Source organism: Lagenorhynchus albirostris, chromosome 4, assembly GCF_949774975.1.
Source record: "Lagenorhynchus albirostris chromosome 4, mLagAlb1.1, whole genome shotgun sequence".
In the NCBI taxonomy this organism is placed as follows: Eukaryota; Metazoa; Chordata; class Mammalia; order Artiodactyla; family Delphinidae; genus Lagenorhynchus; species Lagenorhynchus albirostris.
Genome location: NC_083098.1, coordinates 76,751,555 through 76,770,294, shown reverse-complemented (window position 1 = coordinate 76,770,294; position 18,740 = coordinate 76,751,555). Strand labels below are relative to the sequence as shown.

Genomic DNA, 18,740 nt, shown 5'->3' with positions numbered 1-18,740 from the left:
TCTTGCCTCCAAGAATTACCCCTATTAACACTTGATCACATTTTTTTCAAATATTATTTATCATTATATCCTTTTCTCTTTTCATCTTTAACTGCTCTCAGAAGCTCTTATTAGCTTATTGCTTGCTTCCTGACAATAATATATGCTTGCATTTTTCTCATCTTGATAATAACAGTCTTGCTTAGCAGTGTAAAAATCATGGTTTCAGAAACTGACCTCATGATGACTTTTGTTGTATCAGTTAGGATGCCTCTGGCAAATAACAATATTCAATCAAACATGGCTTAAGTAGTAGAACTTATTATTGTTAGCAAGAAGTTTAGTGATAGATGGTTCTAAGGCTGGTGCAGAGTCCTAATGATGTCTTAAGAATCTAGGCTCTTTGTATACTTTTTTCCTCTCTTAGTATTTGGTTTATCAAGAGCCTCAGGCTCATTGCCTCATGTGTGCAATATGGTTGCTGTAGCACCAGACATCATGCCTATGTAAGAAAAGGAGGGAAGGAACATACTTCCTTACAGTTCCCTCTTAACAGAGTGGAGTCTTTTTCTCACCTTGGTGACTTCCTCTTTAGTCTCACTGGGTAGAATTGACCTCATGCCACTGCTAGTTGTGAGGGAGGTGGAGAAAGTGAAAGTCTGGCATTTTCAGCTTCTGTTGTGGGATGTGGACTTTGCTAGGGTGGAAGAAGGGTGAGGAGAATGCTCTGGGTTAGTAGCCTGCAGTTATTTCCCTGAATCAGCTACTTTGTCCAGTTGTCTCTGGCTTAGACTCAGTTTTTTTAATCTGTTGATTTATTTTCTGTTTCATTCTAAAATAGAGGTGACTTACTAAATATAGATAAAATTCTGTCGAGAGAAAAATACAGATTTACAGGCTACACATAAATGCTTGCCGTATGTTAGAAATGGGCCATATATTTGGTTCTGAGCTTCCTAGTAGCCAAAATAAAGAGGAAAACAAGACCAATTAATTTTATTCATTTGGTTAATGAAACTGCAGTTCATTTAATAACCCAAGCTGGAAGCTTAGACATTTCTCATCCTCTTTCCCTGGTCAGTAGCGAGAGAGAGGCTGTATCTCTTCCCATGCCTGTCCTTTCTTTTCCATACCTATTGCCATTGCCCTAGGTCTGATCCATTCTTTCTTATGTTGTAATAACCAGTAATCCTTTTGCCAGGCTCAGCCTCCTTTTTATCCTCTCCATCACCAGTTGAATATCTTTGTCCTTACGATCCCCCTACTCCAAAACCTCAGAGGCTCCTAGTTGCTTACTGAAATAAGACTCCTCAGAAGCTGGGGTTGAACCTGTTCTGTAGTTTAAGCTCAGTTTTGAATTCCCCCAGCACTGCTCCCTCCCCACTGCCTTCAGTGCTACTTCAGTGGGAGTTTTGTGTTCCTTGTTCCCTCTCTTGAAGGCTCTCTCCTTCCATTGAATCTCCAAAGACTGTTTACTTCTGTTCTCAGTTTTATCTTATTTAACAGTAGCTGCTTGTTCACTTATTTGTCCCCTCCCCAATTAGATGATAAGCCCCCTGAGATCTGGGACTGTGTCTTACTTAGTAACCACTTTATGGTCCAGCAGAATGCCTCGCTTAGGACCTCAGATATGTAATGAATTGAACTTAAATGGTCAACTCTTGAGCAGTTGGTGAACTATCTGGAAAATTTTAATGTTTCCTCCTGCTATCCTGCATGCTTCCGAGGTGTCTTTCATTGTCTTTAGATTTATCTTCCAGGCATACAAACTTACGCTTATTCATTCTATGCCCTTTTTTGACAGAGTTGTCCTGTGCAAACCAATTTAAGTAATATATATGTTTAAATACATGCAGATACCAGTTTTGAAGAATGTCTGTGGCATGGAGCAGTTCTCAGAGAGGGAGCGGAGTGCTGGTGATATGCTGAGGGGCCGAGAGCGTGCGTGTGAGAGTACGCGCGTCTGCTTCTGACCTGGTGTGTAACAGGCCGCCGAGGTGGGGAAGGCTTGGGCAGGGCTTGGACGGCCTGGATGTGTCTGTTTTTCCCCTCTTCTTGTTTTATGACCAGATTCTGGTCCAAAGGGCTTATTTCTTAATGTTAACAATACATTGAGGCTCACTAAAGGCTTGCTTTCTTTAGAAAGTGAACTATGTTAGTTGGAGGTGAAGTTTCTGAGCCTCTGATGTTAATGCTAACATCTCTTCGTAAGTGGTCAGCTTAAATTAGAGTTAATAGCTTTCCACAGCTTATTCTTTTTTCTTATTCTGAGATTCAAGTTAGGAGAAGTACCTCTTGAGGGTTATTCTGTTAAGCAGAATGTACATTTAAAAATATTTGTGGCTATAAAAGGCTATAATTTGTGGCTTATGTTTTAAATAGAAAAAGTATTGAAATTTTAAATAGAATCATATATTTTAGCAATTGTTGCATGACTGTTTCAGATCTAAGGATCTTTTTTCTATCATGTTCAGTATTCTAGTAGACAAAGTAACTGCTGCTTTAGATTTTAATTGTTTTTCTTTTAATCAGAAGATGCCGTTAATGAGTTATTTTCCATCTAGGAAGGTAGGCTTGTAGTTTTTGAAACTACTAATTAATATATTGAGTAAAACACTAAATGATGCAGAAGAAGATCCCCACCCTCCCCCAAATAACATTACCTCTGGGTATGATTTTTTTTAGTTCCATCTTTAAAGATATTTTCCTTGTGAATATTTTTTGAAAACCTTTCATTACTTGCTGGCTGTATCAGTAGTACTTGCAGAGATGGTGTGTCATCCATCTGTGTCCATGATGGCCTTTGCCAGTCTTCGGGGCCCAGGCTCTTCCTCTGATTGGGGAATTCTTACCATCAAAGGCAGAGCTGCCCAGATACACCCACACCAGGGTGTGAATCTGAAGCTGAAGGCAAGACATGGGAAGAAATTGGAAGTGCCTGGGGGCCATTTAAAGAGGATGGACAGTGGTGACCGCTGTTTCTAGAGGCCGTGGGAGCTGCAGTCCAGGCAGGTCCAGGCTGTGTCAATGGTGCACTCTGCAGTATGCCCTTAGGCATTATTTTGGTTGTACAGCTGATGTGCTTGGTCCTCTGGTTTTCCTAGAGATTCTGTGAACTACCCAATAACCTTTAAAAAAAAAAAACCACTGTTCATATAGCTAGTTGGTTTCTGATGCGCACAACTAAGAATTCGGACAAATCCAACATCCAGACCCGTCTTGGGTTGGTACTTGGCCGAGGCCCTTGTGGAGAAGAGCAGTGGTCTGCCTTTCCACCCTGGTTGGTCTCTGTTCAGAGTCCAAGAGTACTGGCTCGAGGTGACCCAAAAGGCTAAAGGGGGACACAGGCAGTGTCAGTCGGAGCTGCCTTTGCCAGTGGTCAGGCAGGACTCTGAGGCACGCATCAGTCACCCCACCGATCGCACTCTATGGAGCTCTTACTGCTGTCTTTGCCTGATTCCATCTTTGTCCCCCCACCCCCTCCCCAAAATTCTTGAGAATATTAGGTATGGAAATAATATTGGTAGAATATTTATTTTGTTTATCCAAAATTATATCTGACAGTCTTAATTGCTTTTTAATTGACTTTATTGAGTATAATTTACATTCTATAAAATTGTACCCATTTGATAAATACGTGTGTGTGTAACCACTACTATAATTAAGATATAGAATGGTTTCCTATCTCCTTAAAGTTCCCTTGTATCCCCTTGCAGTCTGTACTTCTCTACCTCCCACCACAGTTTTTTTAAAGATTTTTTTGATGTGGACCATTTTTTTTTTTAAAGTCTTTATGGAATTTGTTACAGTATTGCTTCTGTTTTATGTTTTGGTTTTTTGGCCACAGAGGCATGTGGGATCTTAGCTCCCCAACCAGGGATCGAACCCGCACCCCCTGCATTGGAAGGTGAAGTCTCAACCCCTGGACCGCCAGGGAAGTCCCCCACCACAATATTTGGCTTTTAATATATATCATCTTAGGCCTCCTCTGTGTTAGTTGATGATTTGTCATTTTGTTGTTCATGGGGATAGTACAGTATAAAAAGGTGTAATAATCTCTCTCTGTCTTTTTACTGAACTGTTAAATCCAAAGAAAAACTATCAGTGCTATATAAATTATAAATCTGGTAATTAATACTTTACCACATAGAATGGGCTTGAATTAGATGACTTGTTCCCTTGAAAGATTTTCTGGTGGATGGCTTTTCTTGCTTCTCTGTGGGCCAAAGGCATACAATGCTAGGATTTGCTCCTTGGATACCACGATTTCTTTTAGTTGTTATCTGGGTCAGGCTGAGAAGCAGGAAAGCATAGTAGTTAAGCGTGGGCCCTGGTTCTAGGTTCTGCCTCTGTTAGTTGTGTGACCGTGGGTAAATTACTCAACTACTCTGTATAAGCTTCAGATTCCTCATGCATAAAGAATACCTCCTGTATGGTATGGAGTTGTTCAGTCAACAGTGTTTATTGAACACCTACTACGTACCAGGCCGTCTTCTTCATCTGTCATGAAGTTCCCCTTCCAGTGTGGGGGAAGATGCAGATAACAAGCAGGTAAATCATGTAGTATGTCAGATGGTGAGCGGTTCATTTGAGAAAACTCAAGCAGGGAAGGGCAGTGCACAGGTGCCCCTGTGTGTGCAGGGGGCAGAGGAGCAAGAGCAGGGACGTTGTAGTTGTACGAGGCTCAGTCAGGGAAGGCCTCACTAAGAGGGTTGTCGGGCAAGCGCTGGTGGAGGTGAGGGGGCATTCCAGGGAGAGGGGACACAAATTCAGAGACTGAGGAGGGGAGCAAGGCTGTAAATGAGGAACAGCAAAGAGGCTGGTGTGCTAGGAGTAGAGTTGGGGACTGGGCAGAGAGAAAGAAGTAGGAGGCAAGATCAGAAGTGATCCTGAGCATTAAATTAGATAGAACACAAAGTATTTAGAGAAACGCTTGGCCCTTTTCTAATGATTACTGTGTAATGACAATTCCTTCATTAGGCTTTAAAAGGAGACCCTTGAGAGGAAAACAGGTTATAAGAAAGAAAAGAAGCAAGTGAAGCGTTCCCTCACTTAGTCACTCACCAAACCTTTTTTCTTGCTGCTGGGTGCTGCTGTAACAGCATGACTGAGCCTGGTCCTCGTGTTTAAGGAGCTTCCTTCCAGCAGGCTTAGTGGTGGATGCAGAGAGGTCCTGCACAGTTGAAGTATGGGGCAGGGCAAGGTTATTTGGATGCCCAGGGTGCTTTGGGAACAAATAGGGAGTCATTAAAATTATACTTCAGGGAAGGGTTAGCTATTGTCATGTGGGTTTAGCTTTTGAAGTTTTATTATGTGAAGAAAAAGATGGGTGTGTGCCTGAGGGGTGAGGTGGGAGGGTGCTTTCCAAGCAGAGGGAACAGCCTGGCAATAGCATGGGTTTTGGATAGGCCAGAGCGAAGGGAGGCGAGGTGGAGGGATGGTCAGGAGCCATGGGGGAAGGGCTGAAAAGAGGCACCAGGGAGGGCTTATGAGTGGAAAGGAAGTGAGGGGAGAGAGAGAAGTTAGAGGAGGTGGGGCGTGGGGAGAGAAGAGGAACAAAGTGGGATGGGGAGGGGAGGGAGTGACACGTGTTTATATGCAGTGATTATTCTTGGGCTGCTCCAGCTGCCGTGCCTGCCTTAACTCATGTGATCCTCACCACAGCGCTCTGAAGTACGTTACGTAGGTACTGTTATCATCCCCACTTTCCAGATGAGGAAGCTGAGGTACAGAAAGGTTAACTAGCCTTCTCAAGGTCACACAGCTGATAGGTGGTGAACTGAGATTCTAACTCAGGCATTCTGACTCCGGGGTTTAGGTTCCCTCCACTGCCTATGAAATAATACTCACTGTTTTATCTGTGCTTTTCATTTAATCCTGTGGTAACCTGGCAGGTATATTGGAATTCCATATTTTGTCACTGTTATCTTTGTTTTGCAGTTGGTTCTTTTCTTCTTGGAATGGGTCCCAACAGAATAAGGTGTAGGATGAATTCCTCCCTTCCCACTGCTCTTCTTCCCCTCATTTCTGCCATCTCACAGTGACAGTGGGCGTTTAAAAATGGATTCTCGCTGGGCAACTGATTGTGGCAAAGAAGAGTATTTCCATACTTTTTCTTTACTCACTAATGAAATAGTCATTTTTAGTCTTAGATTTTATTTTAAACAGACGTTTGTATTAAGCACTTTTTAAACACATAATTTTTATATATAGGAGATACCTAACAAGATTGCAGAAAAGCCAGAAAGCTTCTTTCAGTAGAGCTACTAATGTAGTTTTTGCGTAACATCTTTGAAATGATTCTCTTTCCTTTTCCTGTAGTTGAGGGTGAGTTTAAGTCTTTTTCCCCTTTAAGATCTCTTTGTACAGATTCCATTCCCAAAATTATTAGACCGCAGATTACTTGTTCTTAATTAAACAGGAAACTGAGAAGGAGTGTTGTACATTCAAGTCCAGGCAACTGGCTATTGAAGTGAGAGTTTTAAAGACCTGTCCTCTTGTCATCCCTTCTGCCCCGTCTTTACTCTTTGATCTTCTGGGTTCAGTCTGTCTTAGTCTCTTCTATGTTGAATAATAATAGGGATTAAAATAATAAACCTTCATTAGTGCACAGTATGGGCCAGCACTGTGCTGAGTGCTTGGCATGCACCGTCTCAGGAGTCCTCACAAGCCCTTGTGAGGAGGGGCCTGCTGTTCTGGTCTAGTGAGGTTGGGTTATAGGCAGGGCCCTCAGCTAGGACGCCGCAGAGCAGGGACTCTAACCCAGGGCTTTCCGAGGCCAGAGCTGCACTCTTTACCATAAATCTGGCCTCTTCTGACATTAGTGAGGTGAGAGGGTGATTTTTACTCTGAGCGATAGAGTGGACGGATCTCTGTTCTTCCGTGGGTAGGGTAGGGTGAAGAGAGTGAATCTAGGGCCCTGTGTACCTTGTTACGGTGGGAGAGCAGCCAGACCGGCTGTCCTGGAGTGGCCGACTCCGTTGAGATGACACCACCAGCAGGCACAGGCTGTGCAGTGGATGACGGGTGCTAGGTGGCACGCCGCCTGTCTTGGGTGGGTGGCTTCTCTCCCAGCCGCTTCTACAGGTCCTGTGAGAGTTAGGAGGAAAAAGCCAGCAGCAGTGGTGTGCTTGGTTGGTTTTAACTTCAGATCTTGTGTTCCGTGAAAGCGCCGAGTCACCTGTGATGACCTGCTCCCTTTCCTTGTCAGTTTTCCCCTTTCCATGCTCACCTTTTTGGCTTTGTGCCTTATAAATAGCAAATATTTATTGATGAGGAGAATGATATTAACACCTTTCTCACTGCTACTTTGCTTCATTTGGTTTTCACCTAGCTTTTCGACCGTGAAAAGCCTGGATCTTGATCTTTTTTTCTCGCTGCAGGGCTTGCGGTGAATGAGTTGAACTCCCCTCTGGCCCGTGCTGAGATTGTGATGTGGGTATGGATTGGCTGCGGCAGGCTGGGGGTCGAGGCGAGGGTGGGGACGGAACTCTCCTCTCTGGTTGCACGGTAGAGGCACCTGGACTGCTTGAGAAGCCTTTGACAACCCCACTCCTGTTTTTATTTAGTTGGTCTGTATTGGGGCCCGGGCCCTGGCAGGTATTCGCACTGCCCAGGTGACTCTGATGTGCAGCGACTGGATTAATGCTCAGGAGCTTCCTGGGTGCTTGGGGTTTGGTTTGGGCTGGGGGTCAGAGGACTCCAAAGCTGCGGCTGCCCCCCTCGGGCCCTGCCCTGGGCGGAGAGCACAGGCCACCCCGCTCGCTGTGCAAGTGAAGCAGAGTGCCGCGGAGCTGCCGCTCAGGTGGCGCCTGCCGTGTGCCAGGCACCGTGCTGGGCACCTTGCGGCACGGGTTAGTTTGATCCTCACAGCGTCCTTAGGAGGCAAGCACTATTACCATCCATTTTATAGACCAAGAAATTCCTACTTCTGACAAGTTAGACAGGCGTGTGGTATGAAGCTGACCCACAGCCTGGCTTTTGGTTTTTTCCTAGTTGTGGAAAACTCGTTTCGGATCTTTGTGTTTTAATAATTTGGCCTCACATGTGAGTATGTTTGTTTTAACGAGTGAGATGTGTACTTGTGCCATCTCACATGGCTAAATGACGATCAGTTGGTATGCAGAAGTGTAAAGTGGTGTCTGTAATCCCAGTTGAAAATACTACTTTTTACAGCGTCAAAAGTAGAGTTCATTTTATGGTAGATTTTGTCTGTCAAGTTATTTTGAGATAAAACTCATTTCTAATGACCTGTTTTACTTAAAATTGCATTTTGTACTTGTCTTGTAAAATGACTTATACTCTGTATGCTTGAGCTCGTGTATAGATCCTCCCTGACTTGTAAGCTGACCCCCTCTTTACACTGGCTTCTGTAACCTTCCAGGGTACTAAGCAAATCGAATCTCAGCATTTTAAATGTGCTCCAGTCTCGCCATCATAAAGCCCAAACTCAGCAGTCCCTCAGTCCCCCACCCGCACCCCAAAAGCCATCACTGATTTAGTTCTTCATTTTCATTGTCATCAGAATGTATTTATTAGTACATATCTGTGCATAGGGCTTATTAAAAATTTTTATACCCGAGAGCATTGCTCACTGATTGGCCACCTGGAGTTTAGCTAATAATAAAATACTTCTGTGAATCTTTAGGGACAAGAGGAAAGAGGTGTACTTAATAGAAATAATATAGGCGTTGTGTATCTTTTCTGCACCATCTTTTCTCCAAAAAGGAAAAAAAGAAGTTGGTAGGTTGTTTTAGATTTTACCAGCTTTAGTATCTTTTTATTTAATATTAAAGTTCTCTAACTTTGTGTGCTTGCTTATTAACAACCTTGGGTGGGAAATGCTTTTTACCCCAGATGGAGTGTGAAGATACATGGACACTTGCTCCCATCAGAAATAAGCTAGAATGGAGGAAGGGGCTTTGGATTGGGAATTAGAAGATGTGAATTATCCCCAGCTTGGCCACAACTAGTTACCTGACCCTGCTTGGGCTAATTTTCGTAGCTCAAGGAGAATTTTTGAGACTTGGACAAAAGGACATGAAATGTTGAGCTTCCCTCTCAGCCCCTAAAAGCAATCTTGTTGGTTTTCCTCCCAGTACCATCACATTTTGTGTAGAGGTTAGTTCTAAAGTCCACATGTAAGGTGAAAATCACCTGTATTAAAAATATCACTGGAAATACTTTCAGAAGGTGCCCCTCCTCAGAGGTTGTCTCCAACACAGCAGTTCTTTCCTCTAGCGTTAGGACAGGTCGCAGGCTCTTCAGTTGAGCACAGTCGCAGCAGCTGGCTTATGTTTAGAGACTGTGTTTTATGAAGAATACATTTCTTTAAATACTTGACTCATACAAGGTTGTGAGATCCACGTGGAAACTGAGCCGACCCAGTGACCTTCAGATTCCTGTTGCCCAGCTCCCACTCATTAAGTAGAGGCCTTGAGGGCAGTTACTGGGACAATTGACTTTTCTTCTCTCTCCCTCTTCATTTTGCCAAGCAATTGAGTTGAATTTGTGTGAGTTGAATGTGGATGCCCTGCAATCCCGTTGTACTCGGGATGTCTTCCCTCCACTTTTGCTGCCACAGTCTACCTTAAGACCCTAATCATTTCCCACCTCAGCCACTTCCAGCAGTCTTCATGAAAGGCCGCTCTAAATCCAGGCCACACACCCGCCGTAGGGAAATTTATCTAAAAAACTGATTAAAACACTTTCACGGCACCCAGGCTCACAGCAGTGCTTCTCAGACTCCTCCGCCAGCGTTCTGCTATGGCAGAATTAAGGACTCTCTGGGTTCTGGGAGCGTAACTTGGTCTGGTGAAATTTCTTTCAAATTTTGTGCCATAGTCATTTTTTTGTTTTCATGTGAAACACTTGTACATGGATTACCTTTGAGTAGGACTGATGCTGCTTGAATGTGCCATGTTTATCTGTTACATTTGCATACCCTCTGATGGTCCAATTGGAAATACAAGTCCTTAGGAGATTAAACTCTCAAGCAGGATTCAGAGCTGCCTTTTTCTGACCTTGCCTGCCTTTTGAGTCTCCTGATACCATGCTGCTTCTCACATATGAAGATCTAATGGTGTGAATGCACTGAAATACCCTGAACATATTGAATTTAAGTCTTGATGCCTCTGTACCTGCATTCACTTATTCCTTGAGTATTTATTGAGCACCTGATGTTTCCCAGGTATTGCTTTAGGTACGAGGGATACAGCAGTGGACAAGAGCAAGCAAGTTCTGGCCTTTGTGAAGCTTACATTCTAATGCAAGAGGAAGATGACACACAAATATGACATATATGACGAGGTACTAATGCCATAAAGAGAAGTAAAGCATGGTAAAGTGATAGTGAAGAAGGGGTCCTGTTTGTTGGGTCTGGCAAGGTTCTGTAAGAAGGTGATATTTTAGTGGCAACCTGATTAAGTGTGAGAGCCTGATTAAGTTATTATTAGAGGAAAGAGTGCTCAATGCAACGAGAATAGCACGTGCAAAGGCCCTGAGGTAGGAGCATGTTTGGAGTGTTCACAGAATAGCAGGAAGCTCACTGCAACTGAGAAGAGTGAGCAAGGGGAAGATGAGTAAGAGACGAGATTGGGTACATGGGTAGAGGCGGAATGTGCAGAGAGAGCCCTGAGTCCATGATACGGAGGACTTTTCTTTTGCTTTGGATGCCTTCCCCTTCCATGCTTTGGGTGAGGTTGAAATTAATTTTAATTTGTTCCACATGGTAGTTGGTTGCCCCTCAGTTTGCTAAATAATTATCTCTTGCCCATTGGTTTGAAAAAAAAAAAAGGCAAAAGATTTATTCGATCTGAAGAGAAACCAGAGTATTACATTGATTTGAAATGCCAGTTAATCATATTAATTATATGTGTTTATACATACTTACAAACATACAGACATATGTTTATTAGCGCTCTTCCGTTGATTTGTATTATAATTATAATTACCTCTATACCAGGCATTGGCAAACTACAGCCCATGGCCCCAGTCAGGCCCACCACCAAGTTTTTATAAATAAAGTTTTATAAATAAAGTTTTATTGGAACACAGCCACACTCATTTGCTTGTGTATTGTTTATGGCTGCTTTTGAGCTACAATGGCAGGGTAGTTATAACAGAGATCGGATGGCCCACAAAGCCTAAAATATTTAAGATTTGGCCTTCTGCAGAGAATTTACCAACCTCTGCTTTATATTATGTATTGTCTGATAGGGCAAGTTCTTCCTCATTCTTCTTTTTCAACAATTTCTTGGCAAGTCAAGCACGTTTGTTCTTTTCAGATGAACTTTAGACTCAATCTGCCAAGCTTGCCTGACTCCCTTCCTTTTCCCCCACCTCTTTTTTGGGGTAGGGAAGTGGGAGGCAGGGAGAATAGGAATTTGACTGCATTTAATTAATACTTTAGTAAAGGGTGAAGTGATCGCCTTATAATACTGGGTCTTTCCATTCCAGGAATATAATATCTCTGCATTTTTGTCTTTCAGGAAACTTTCATTGTTTCTTCATTCGGTTGTTGCATGTTTAAGTTTATTCCTATGTGTATTATTGCTTTTCATTGCTGTTATAATTAAGATCACCTCCCAGCTATATTTAACAAGTGACTATTTATGTCATAAAAGAAAGGTTTGGATTTTTATGTATTTAAATTGTTTCTGACCCTCTTATGGAAGTAAACTCCTCTTAGGACTGTTAATTCTGAAATTTGATTCTTTTGGTTGATGGTCATTGTCTGAACTTACCAATAATTGTTTTATTCCTAATATTTATGTCTCTGCCTATGTTGTGGGATTCTATACCAAGAGTAGTTTGGGGGAAGTGAATTTTGACTCTCATTGACGTTCACTTTCTTCCATTATGTAGGTCACAGCAAATGGTAATTATGTAAAAACCCAAACAAACCAACCAAAGAAAAAACCCCCCGGAAAACTTTATGCCCAGTCAGCATTTGTTGATCATTTTTAAGAATGCCCAGAAGATAATTTAGGCAGACCATTTATCAAGCAGGCTATGCCTTTCTGCAGAGCCATTTGTCGCTTTTAATACAGAATGTAGGGTTTGCATGTCAGACAGGAGAGTCAAACCCAGTGACTACTGTGGAGGGCCTTTTGATCATGGACTAAAGTTTACTTAACCAGGCATTTATACTTTGGAATTAAAATATGAGCAGAAGGAGATTTTATGAATGAGTTAGTACTTTCCTAAATATGTTCTCTGTAAAGCATTTGATCTTTATCCTTGACATCTATTCCTAAAGGATGTGAAATCTATTTTAGATTTCAAGGTCTCTTACTTGCCCTGAGCACTGAACAGATGAACCGTAAATTCAATATGTGTTAACCTTTGTGGGTTTATCTTTTAATGCCATTTTGGTCTTTTTTTCCTGAATTTGTGTCTACTCCCCAGCTTCTTACCTTGGTGAAACTAAAGAAGAACTATTCTGTTCATGCTGCTGTTCCTTTTCTTTTTCCCTTTCTTTTTGGTGAAGCGATGATAAGGTGGTTATGGTAGTAGACGCCGGATATGGAAATAGAGAATTGCTGACATATATTATGTGACTTGTGAAATGAACCTTGTTGCTTGTGTTATCTGTAAAGTGAAGCTTCATGTATAGAACCTGATCTTAAATGCTTTTGTATATTTTTTTCCACCATCATTATGAACGTCAGTTGGTGGTATATGAATATAGATAGAAATGCCATCATACACAGTAGAGATGTATCAGGCCACATGCCTCAGTCACAGAGGGAGCTCCAACTTTGAGATCTTTGATGTGGGGCTTGACTTGGACCGACAGAAAGTAGAAACCATTGTAGATAGCTGTGTGGTGTGGAAAATGGTATAATCGAATAGTGTGATAATTGATGTCTTTTATTCGGCACTCACTGTGATCCAGGCATTACATTGGCTGTCTGCCACATCTAGGCATTGTAATCTCACTTCACAGCTGAGGACGTTGAAATTTAGGTTAAATAACTGGTAGGCCTGAGATTCAAATTGACTGTTAGACTCCAGAGTCAGGCTGTAAAGCTCAGTGAGTGGTGTTTTGGCAGAAACCGTGTGTGTGTGTGTGTGTGTGTGTGTGTGTGTGTGTGTGTGTGTGTGTGTGTGTGTGTGTGTGTGTGTGTGTGTGTGTGTGTGTGTGTGTGTGTGTGTGTGTGTGTGTGCGCGCGTGTGCGTGTGTGTGCGTGTGCGTGCGTGCGCGTGCGCGTGCGTGTGTGCGTGTGTGCGCGCGCGCGCGCGTGCGCGCGCATGTATATAGAAGGATTTAGCAGTTTTGTTTAGATTCTCCTGTGTGAATCTTGACAGTTGAATTAACATCAGGGTGGTATGGCATGAGTTCTGGAGACCTCATTGCTGCAATGATCTTTGGCAAACCCCTCCTGTGTGGCCTCAGTGAGAGAGACTCTAGACCCTTAAGTTTTCTGGTTTTGTTTTTTTGGGGGGCCCAGGAGCTTAATTAATATTTCAGGATGTTAATGTAGTATATCATTTGTCTTCCAAATTTTAAATTGAGAGAGTACAAAAAGGGGGTTTATGGCTTGGTCGTAGGTGCCAGGGGAGGGGGGCAGTGTAAGATTAAGCTCCCCAAAGCCTTTGCAGGTCAGGAGGAGGCTGTTGCTTCTAGTTTTAGAGCCCCCTACACAGCTTTATGAAATAGAAGCATAAGTAAATAAATACACACACATGTAGACACTCGGATACCCCAAATGGTTTTTAATCCTTTTCTGTGCAGTCGTACTAATTAAGATGGAAAATCAAGGTCTGTGCACATTATGTCATCATTTACCTTAAATATGGCTAAACCATTCAGATGCCAAATAATTAATAATGCAAAATAGTTAACACATGTCTATATTTGAGGCCCTGCTCTGGTTGCCTCTCAGCCAACAACTCTGATTCTTTGGACCATTCTCGGTGGCTGTGCCCGCGGCGTGCATGTGCCAGAGCCGTGCGTGTGCGCATGTACACGTGCAGCCCGCTGCTCCCGGCAGCGGCGTGTGCATGTTAGGGTCTCCGCTGCCTGCTGGCCCCTCTGCCCTCCAGGCCAGCCTAGACCTGGATTCCTGGCACAATTTAGAAAAGAAAGTGAAGCTTTCTAAATGCTGACAAGTCTGCTTGCTTTCCAGATTCGGAGCAGCAGCCCAGAGAGTCCAGCCCCAGCAGAGACAATTCGTGCTGTAGTGTCCGCGCTTTGCATCTGATATGTGTCCCACATAAAATTCCAGTGAAGGGAGATTATTTTCTTTTTTATCCGAACGGCATAACTTGGAAAGTTACAGTATCTTTTCAAGGTTATTTTCAGACTAACCTTTACTAGTCTTTATGATAGTAAAGAAAAGGAACTACTGTAAATCTTGATATTTTATGAAAATACTTCTATTGCTTGTTCAAATATGAAATTATTCAGAGACTTTTAACCCATATTTGCATAGCCTAATATGTAGGCAAGCATACTTAACTTTATAAAAAACATTTGAAATTGGAGATTCAAAAGCCTAACAGTTTAACTTAAAGTTTTATGTTGTGCAGGATTGTATGATGGAGCAACTTAATTCGTCTTGTGTGTGTGATTCATTGTGCAGTTATTAGAGATGGCATGTGGAGACAGTCTTTGATTTGGCCATGTTTCTCTGTGAGTGTGAGTTCTGCCTCTGTGTTTCTGGTTCTGTGGCACATTTTACTGTTGCCATGCAGCTAACTATAGACTATACATCCCAGAGCCCTGGCCTTTCAGACTGGGAGCTTGCAGGATAGTCCTTTGATCTGTCTGTGTTTGTTAAATTAGGAAGGGGAGGGGCTTAGATTCCATTTCTGCTCTATGTTATATAAGAGCCAACAAAATAAGTATATTGTAAGAAATGCCGAATGGTTGAGATGCTTTCCTATTATTTTCTTGCCAGGAGCTTGATATTGTGCTAGTAATTCTGGGGAAGAGAAAGAGAAAGTGAACAAGTTTCATTTGAGATCTGTCTTCTATTTTTGTGACTCGTTTAATTTGCTAGCATTATTGATAGTTTTCTTTTAAGCTCAAGTTTATTGCTGATAGGCTATTATAACTACTGAAGTATTTTTGTTTTACCTTACAATTCACATGAAAATGTCATGAACTTTATTTTAACATGTGGTTGGGAATTTAATTGTCAGACTTTATTTCTAGCAGATAGGTTGGTAGTTGCATGTTGTATCTTATTTAATAAGTATCAAATTAATGGAGATAGAATTCAGTTGTATCAAAACATTTGTTTATCTTCACTTCTGAGCTTTCTTTTTTAATAGTCTTTTTGCAATATGAGAAGTAAATGACACTGAATTTTCCCCTTTTCTTTTAAAGACTTTCAGCTGAACTCTCATCTCTCAACACTGGCAAATATTCATAAGATCTACCACACCCTTAATAAGCTAGTAAGTCAATCTTTTAAAGACAAAACTACCAGCCGTTTAAAGTAGTAGTTTTAAGTGGATTTGATAAAATTTAGATTATGGATATTAAGATATCAGCTGTTTATGAAAATATTGAATTTTAAAGCTTGCTGTATGGTATGTGATTTCTTGGTAATGATGAACATATTTCTTGCAGAATCTAACAGAAGACGTTGGCCAAGACGATCACCAAACAGGTATCTATAAATGCTAACACTACTTAATTTTAAATAAACTTCCTAATATAAAGTTATAATGCATTCCATTAGCAAGTTGTTACTTGGTTGAGGATTGTTCTTCAGGGTGTATGGAGGTAGCCATCTCACAGCTCCTTCCCTGGAGGACATCTGTTCTAGGGCTCTGGCTTACAGAGTACTTCAGTTCCTTTAAAGGGGCTGGGGAGTCTCCCCAGTGGTTTCAAAATAATCATTTCTCTACTGAAGTGTTTAGTTTATACTAAAAAGTTGCTACAGTTGTGCAGTTTGGAAGGTATTGCATAAATATTTGTTGACTTGAGATGTAAAATGAGTTGATAGGTCGGTAGGGGCTTGTGTGTGTATGTGTTGTATAGGTCTTGAGGATTTATGAATGGGAAAACTGAAAGTTGATCATCGTAAACAGTTCTCTAGCCCTGTGGTTCTCAAACTGTAGCTGGCATTATAATCACGGAGGTGGGGGGTAGTTCCAATGGATTGCTGGGCTCCACCCCCAGAGTTTTTGATTCTGTAGGTTCGGGGTGGGGCCCTAGAGTTTGCATTTCTAACCAGCTCCCAGATGATGCTGATGCAGCTGGTCTGGAGACCACACCTTGAGAACCACTTCTCTAAACTGTAATGATCATAAAGTTCAGAAACTTGCACTTGATCTGTAGTTACGAAAACTTCCAGCAAAAATGATTAAAATATATTTTAAAGTTTTTGAAAATTATCACAGTAATACATGATTGTTAGAGAATTATGAATAGCACAGAAGCAAAGGAAGTAAAAAGCCACAATCCTCCTTCACGTCTCCCAGTCCAGCCTTCCCCCAGTTTGCCGCTTAATGTTTGTTCTTTCAGACATTTTTGTACCTGCATATATTTTTATAGTAGTGTTTTTTTTAATTTATCATTGATGAGCTCATACTCTACATACTATATAGCATCGTTCTTTTTTCATTTAATTTTTTAACTTAATGGTGTATCTTTGAGGTTGTTGGGATTTAGAACTCTCCCCACCCTTCCCCTCCAGATTGGTTCAGGATCAATTGAAAATTAGGCACAAGATGGAGATTGAAGTAACAGTTGTGTTGGAAAGCACAGCTTAGAAGAGCAACAAAAATACAGAGGCTTTTCAGTATTTCAACTTAATTAGATAGCCTTACACGCAATCACTGCCACAGCTAGTTAAGCACAGCACTTCTCCCGGCCCCTCTCTAACCCACCACTTATGGTGGAAGGGTATCAGCTTCTGCTGGCAGGTTGATCTGAAAGGGAGTTCAGAAGGGGCTGGGCCCCTCTGCTCAGTTCCTCCCTGCCCCAATCACCAGTTAGATGAGACATTCCTTCTTCCAGAGGAAGGAATGAGAGAAGGGGAAATGTATTCTAGAAGGCCAGGCCACGGAGGGTCCCTTCACCTGATCTTTCTGTTTTAGTAAATATAGGTCAACTCAAGGCAGTCAAAAACAGTTTGCTTAATAATTTTATTTATTGATTGATTATAGCTCCTTAATTTTAGAAGCAGTGTATGCACATGGTTTTAAAAGAAATGTCAGAAAGGTGTAAAGAAGCGAAGGTTGCTGGCCCATTTTATGAGCCCTAGCTCCCATCCCCACTAGTACTACACCCTTGACTCTCCAGAGATAACTCTTATATTCTTGTATTTGTTTCCCAAATGACGATGATATATGTTTTTCCCCAAATACAAGTATACCTTTGTATGTGCCTCTTGTTTTTGTCACTCAGTATATATCTTGGAGATCTTTTCATTGCAGCACATTTATAAAGCTTTATTTTTCAATGACTGCATGATTTTCTGTTTCATGGATATATCATAATATGTTTCTATTGATACACATTTAAGTGTGTTTAACTTTTAGCTAATTTTCAGGGCCAGTTTTAAAAGTTAAAAAAAAGCACATTTCTCTCTACTATTCTGGAACAATATATTGGTAGACATCAGAGATTTTTTAAACTTAAGAGTTAGTGTAGTTTTGATTTTTTAAAACTGAATTTTGTGTTTGTAAAGCCTTTAAGTTGTCTTTCCCTTGGCTAAGGTAATAAAACATCTAAGTGCTGAGTCTTGTACATTCTGTAGTTAAAGTTGAACTTTGGATTTGAATGAGTATTGTTACTGTGGTAATTTCACATTTAAATATTTAACCTGAATGTGGCAATTTAATAACTATAAGCTATAATTAAGGAAAACGAAAGTGGAGAGTGTGTTTGGCCTCATGCCTCCTCTTTCGCCCTTGGGGACAGTGGATGTGCCTGATATTTGGTATATGACTTGCTGGTGCAGTTCCTCGTACCTCATACGTGCCAGTCAATGTCAGTTAACATTAGTAATTTCTCAGAGTGGTCCATTTCCCCATCTGGTTATAGCATCACTTGTGATTACCATACCTGACAGAGTATACTTTAAAAATTAAGTAACATAAAATCCGTAGTGTTTGGAAACCTGAGAAAGTTAATCACTATAGTGCCTCTTTGTAGTGCCTCCTTGAATTTCTTGGCCCATCAGTAGTCTGAGCCATTTCTATAACAACTGTATATGGAAGAGCCAAACTAAGTGCAAAAGAGGACTGTATCTTCCTGCTCTGTTTCCTTTAACACTTTCCTTTGGTGCTTTCAGTCTTCCACCAGAAAAAGAAGAAAGAAAAAAAAAAAAAAGGAGAGAGAGTGTGTATGTTAAAATTGGAGAAGCAGCACAAAATACTGGGAGTGAATTTAAAAAACCAGAGAGGACCCAAAAAAAATGATGGAGGATGGTAGATGTCAAAAGTCAGTATTGTTTAGAGAGAAAGGAAAGGAAATTTTTTGGTCTTAAATAGTAGGATAAAAATTGCGCATTTGGACATTACTAGTTTTACTGAAGCAAGCAAGTAGTTCAATGCTCTGTTCAAGAAAATGAAATAAAATATTTAGGTACTGGTAAGATGTCTTAAAATGCATCCTATTTACCAACTTAAATTACTATACCTTTGTGACATTATTCAGTGAAAAGTGAGGTGAAATGGCTATATGAAAAGTATTGAAATGGCAGAATGAACGTGTAAAATGTTATTAAGTGAGTCAAGGCTATATGATACAACAAACTCATTATAATGAAAATTAGTGAGATTTTTGTATTGGAACA

General features: G+C 41.3%; 1 protein-coding gene across 5 annotated transcripts in view; it reads left to right on the top strand.

Moving 5' to 3' along the window:
- Positions 1-18,740, top strand: part of DCUN1D4 (defective in cullin neddylation 1 domain containing 4) — a 68,664-nt gene that overhangs the window by 3,652 nt on the left and 46,272 nt on the right. For 3 of the 5 annotated variants that reach the window (XM_060148204.1, XM_060148203.1, XM_060148207.1), the window contains exons 2-3: positions 15,317-15,387; positions 15,563-15,602. In XM_060148204.1, coding sequence (XP_060004187.1) covers positions 15,317-15,387; positions 15,563-15,602 — 111 coding nt within the window. Of the gene's footprint in view, positions 1-1,867; positions 1,957-10,168; positions 10,288-15,316; positions 15,388-15,562; positions 15,603-18,740 lie in introns of those variants that run through there. The other 2 variants (XM_060148206.1, XM_060148205.1) reach the window with 2 other exon arrangements.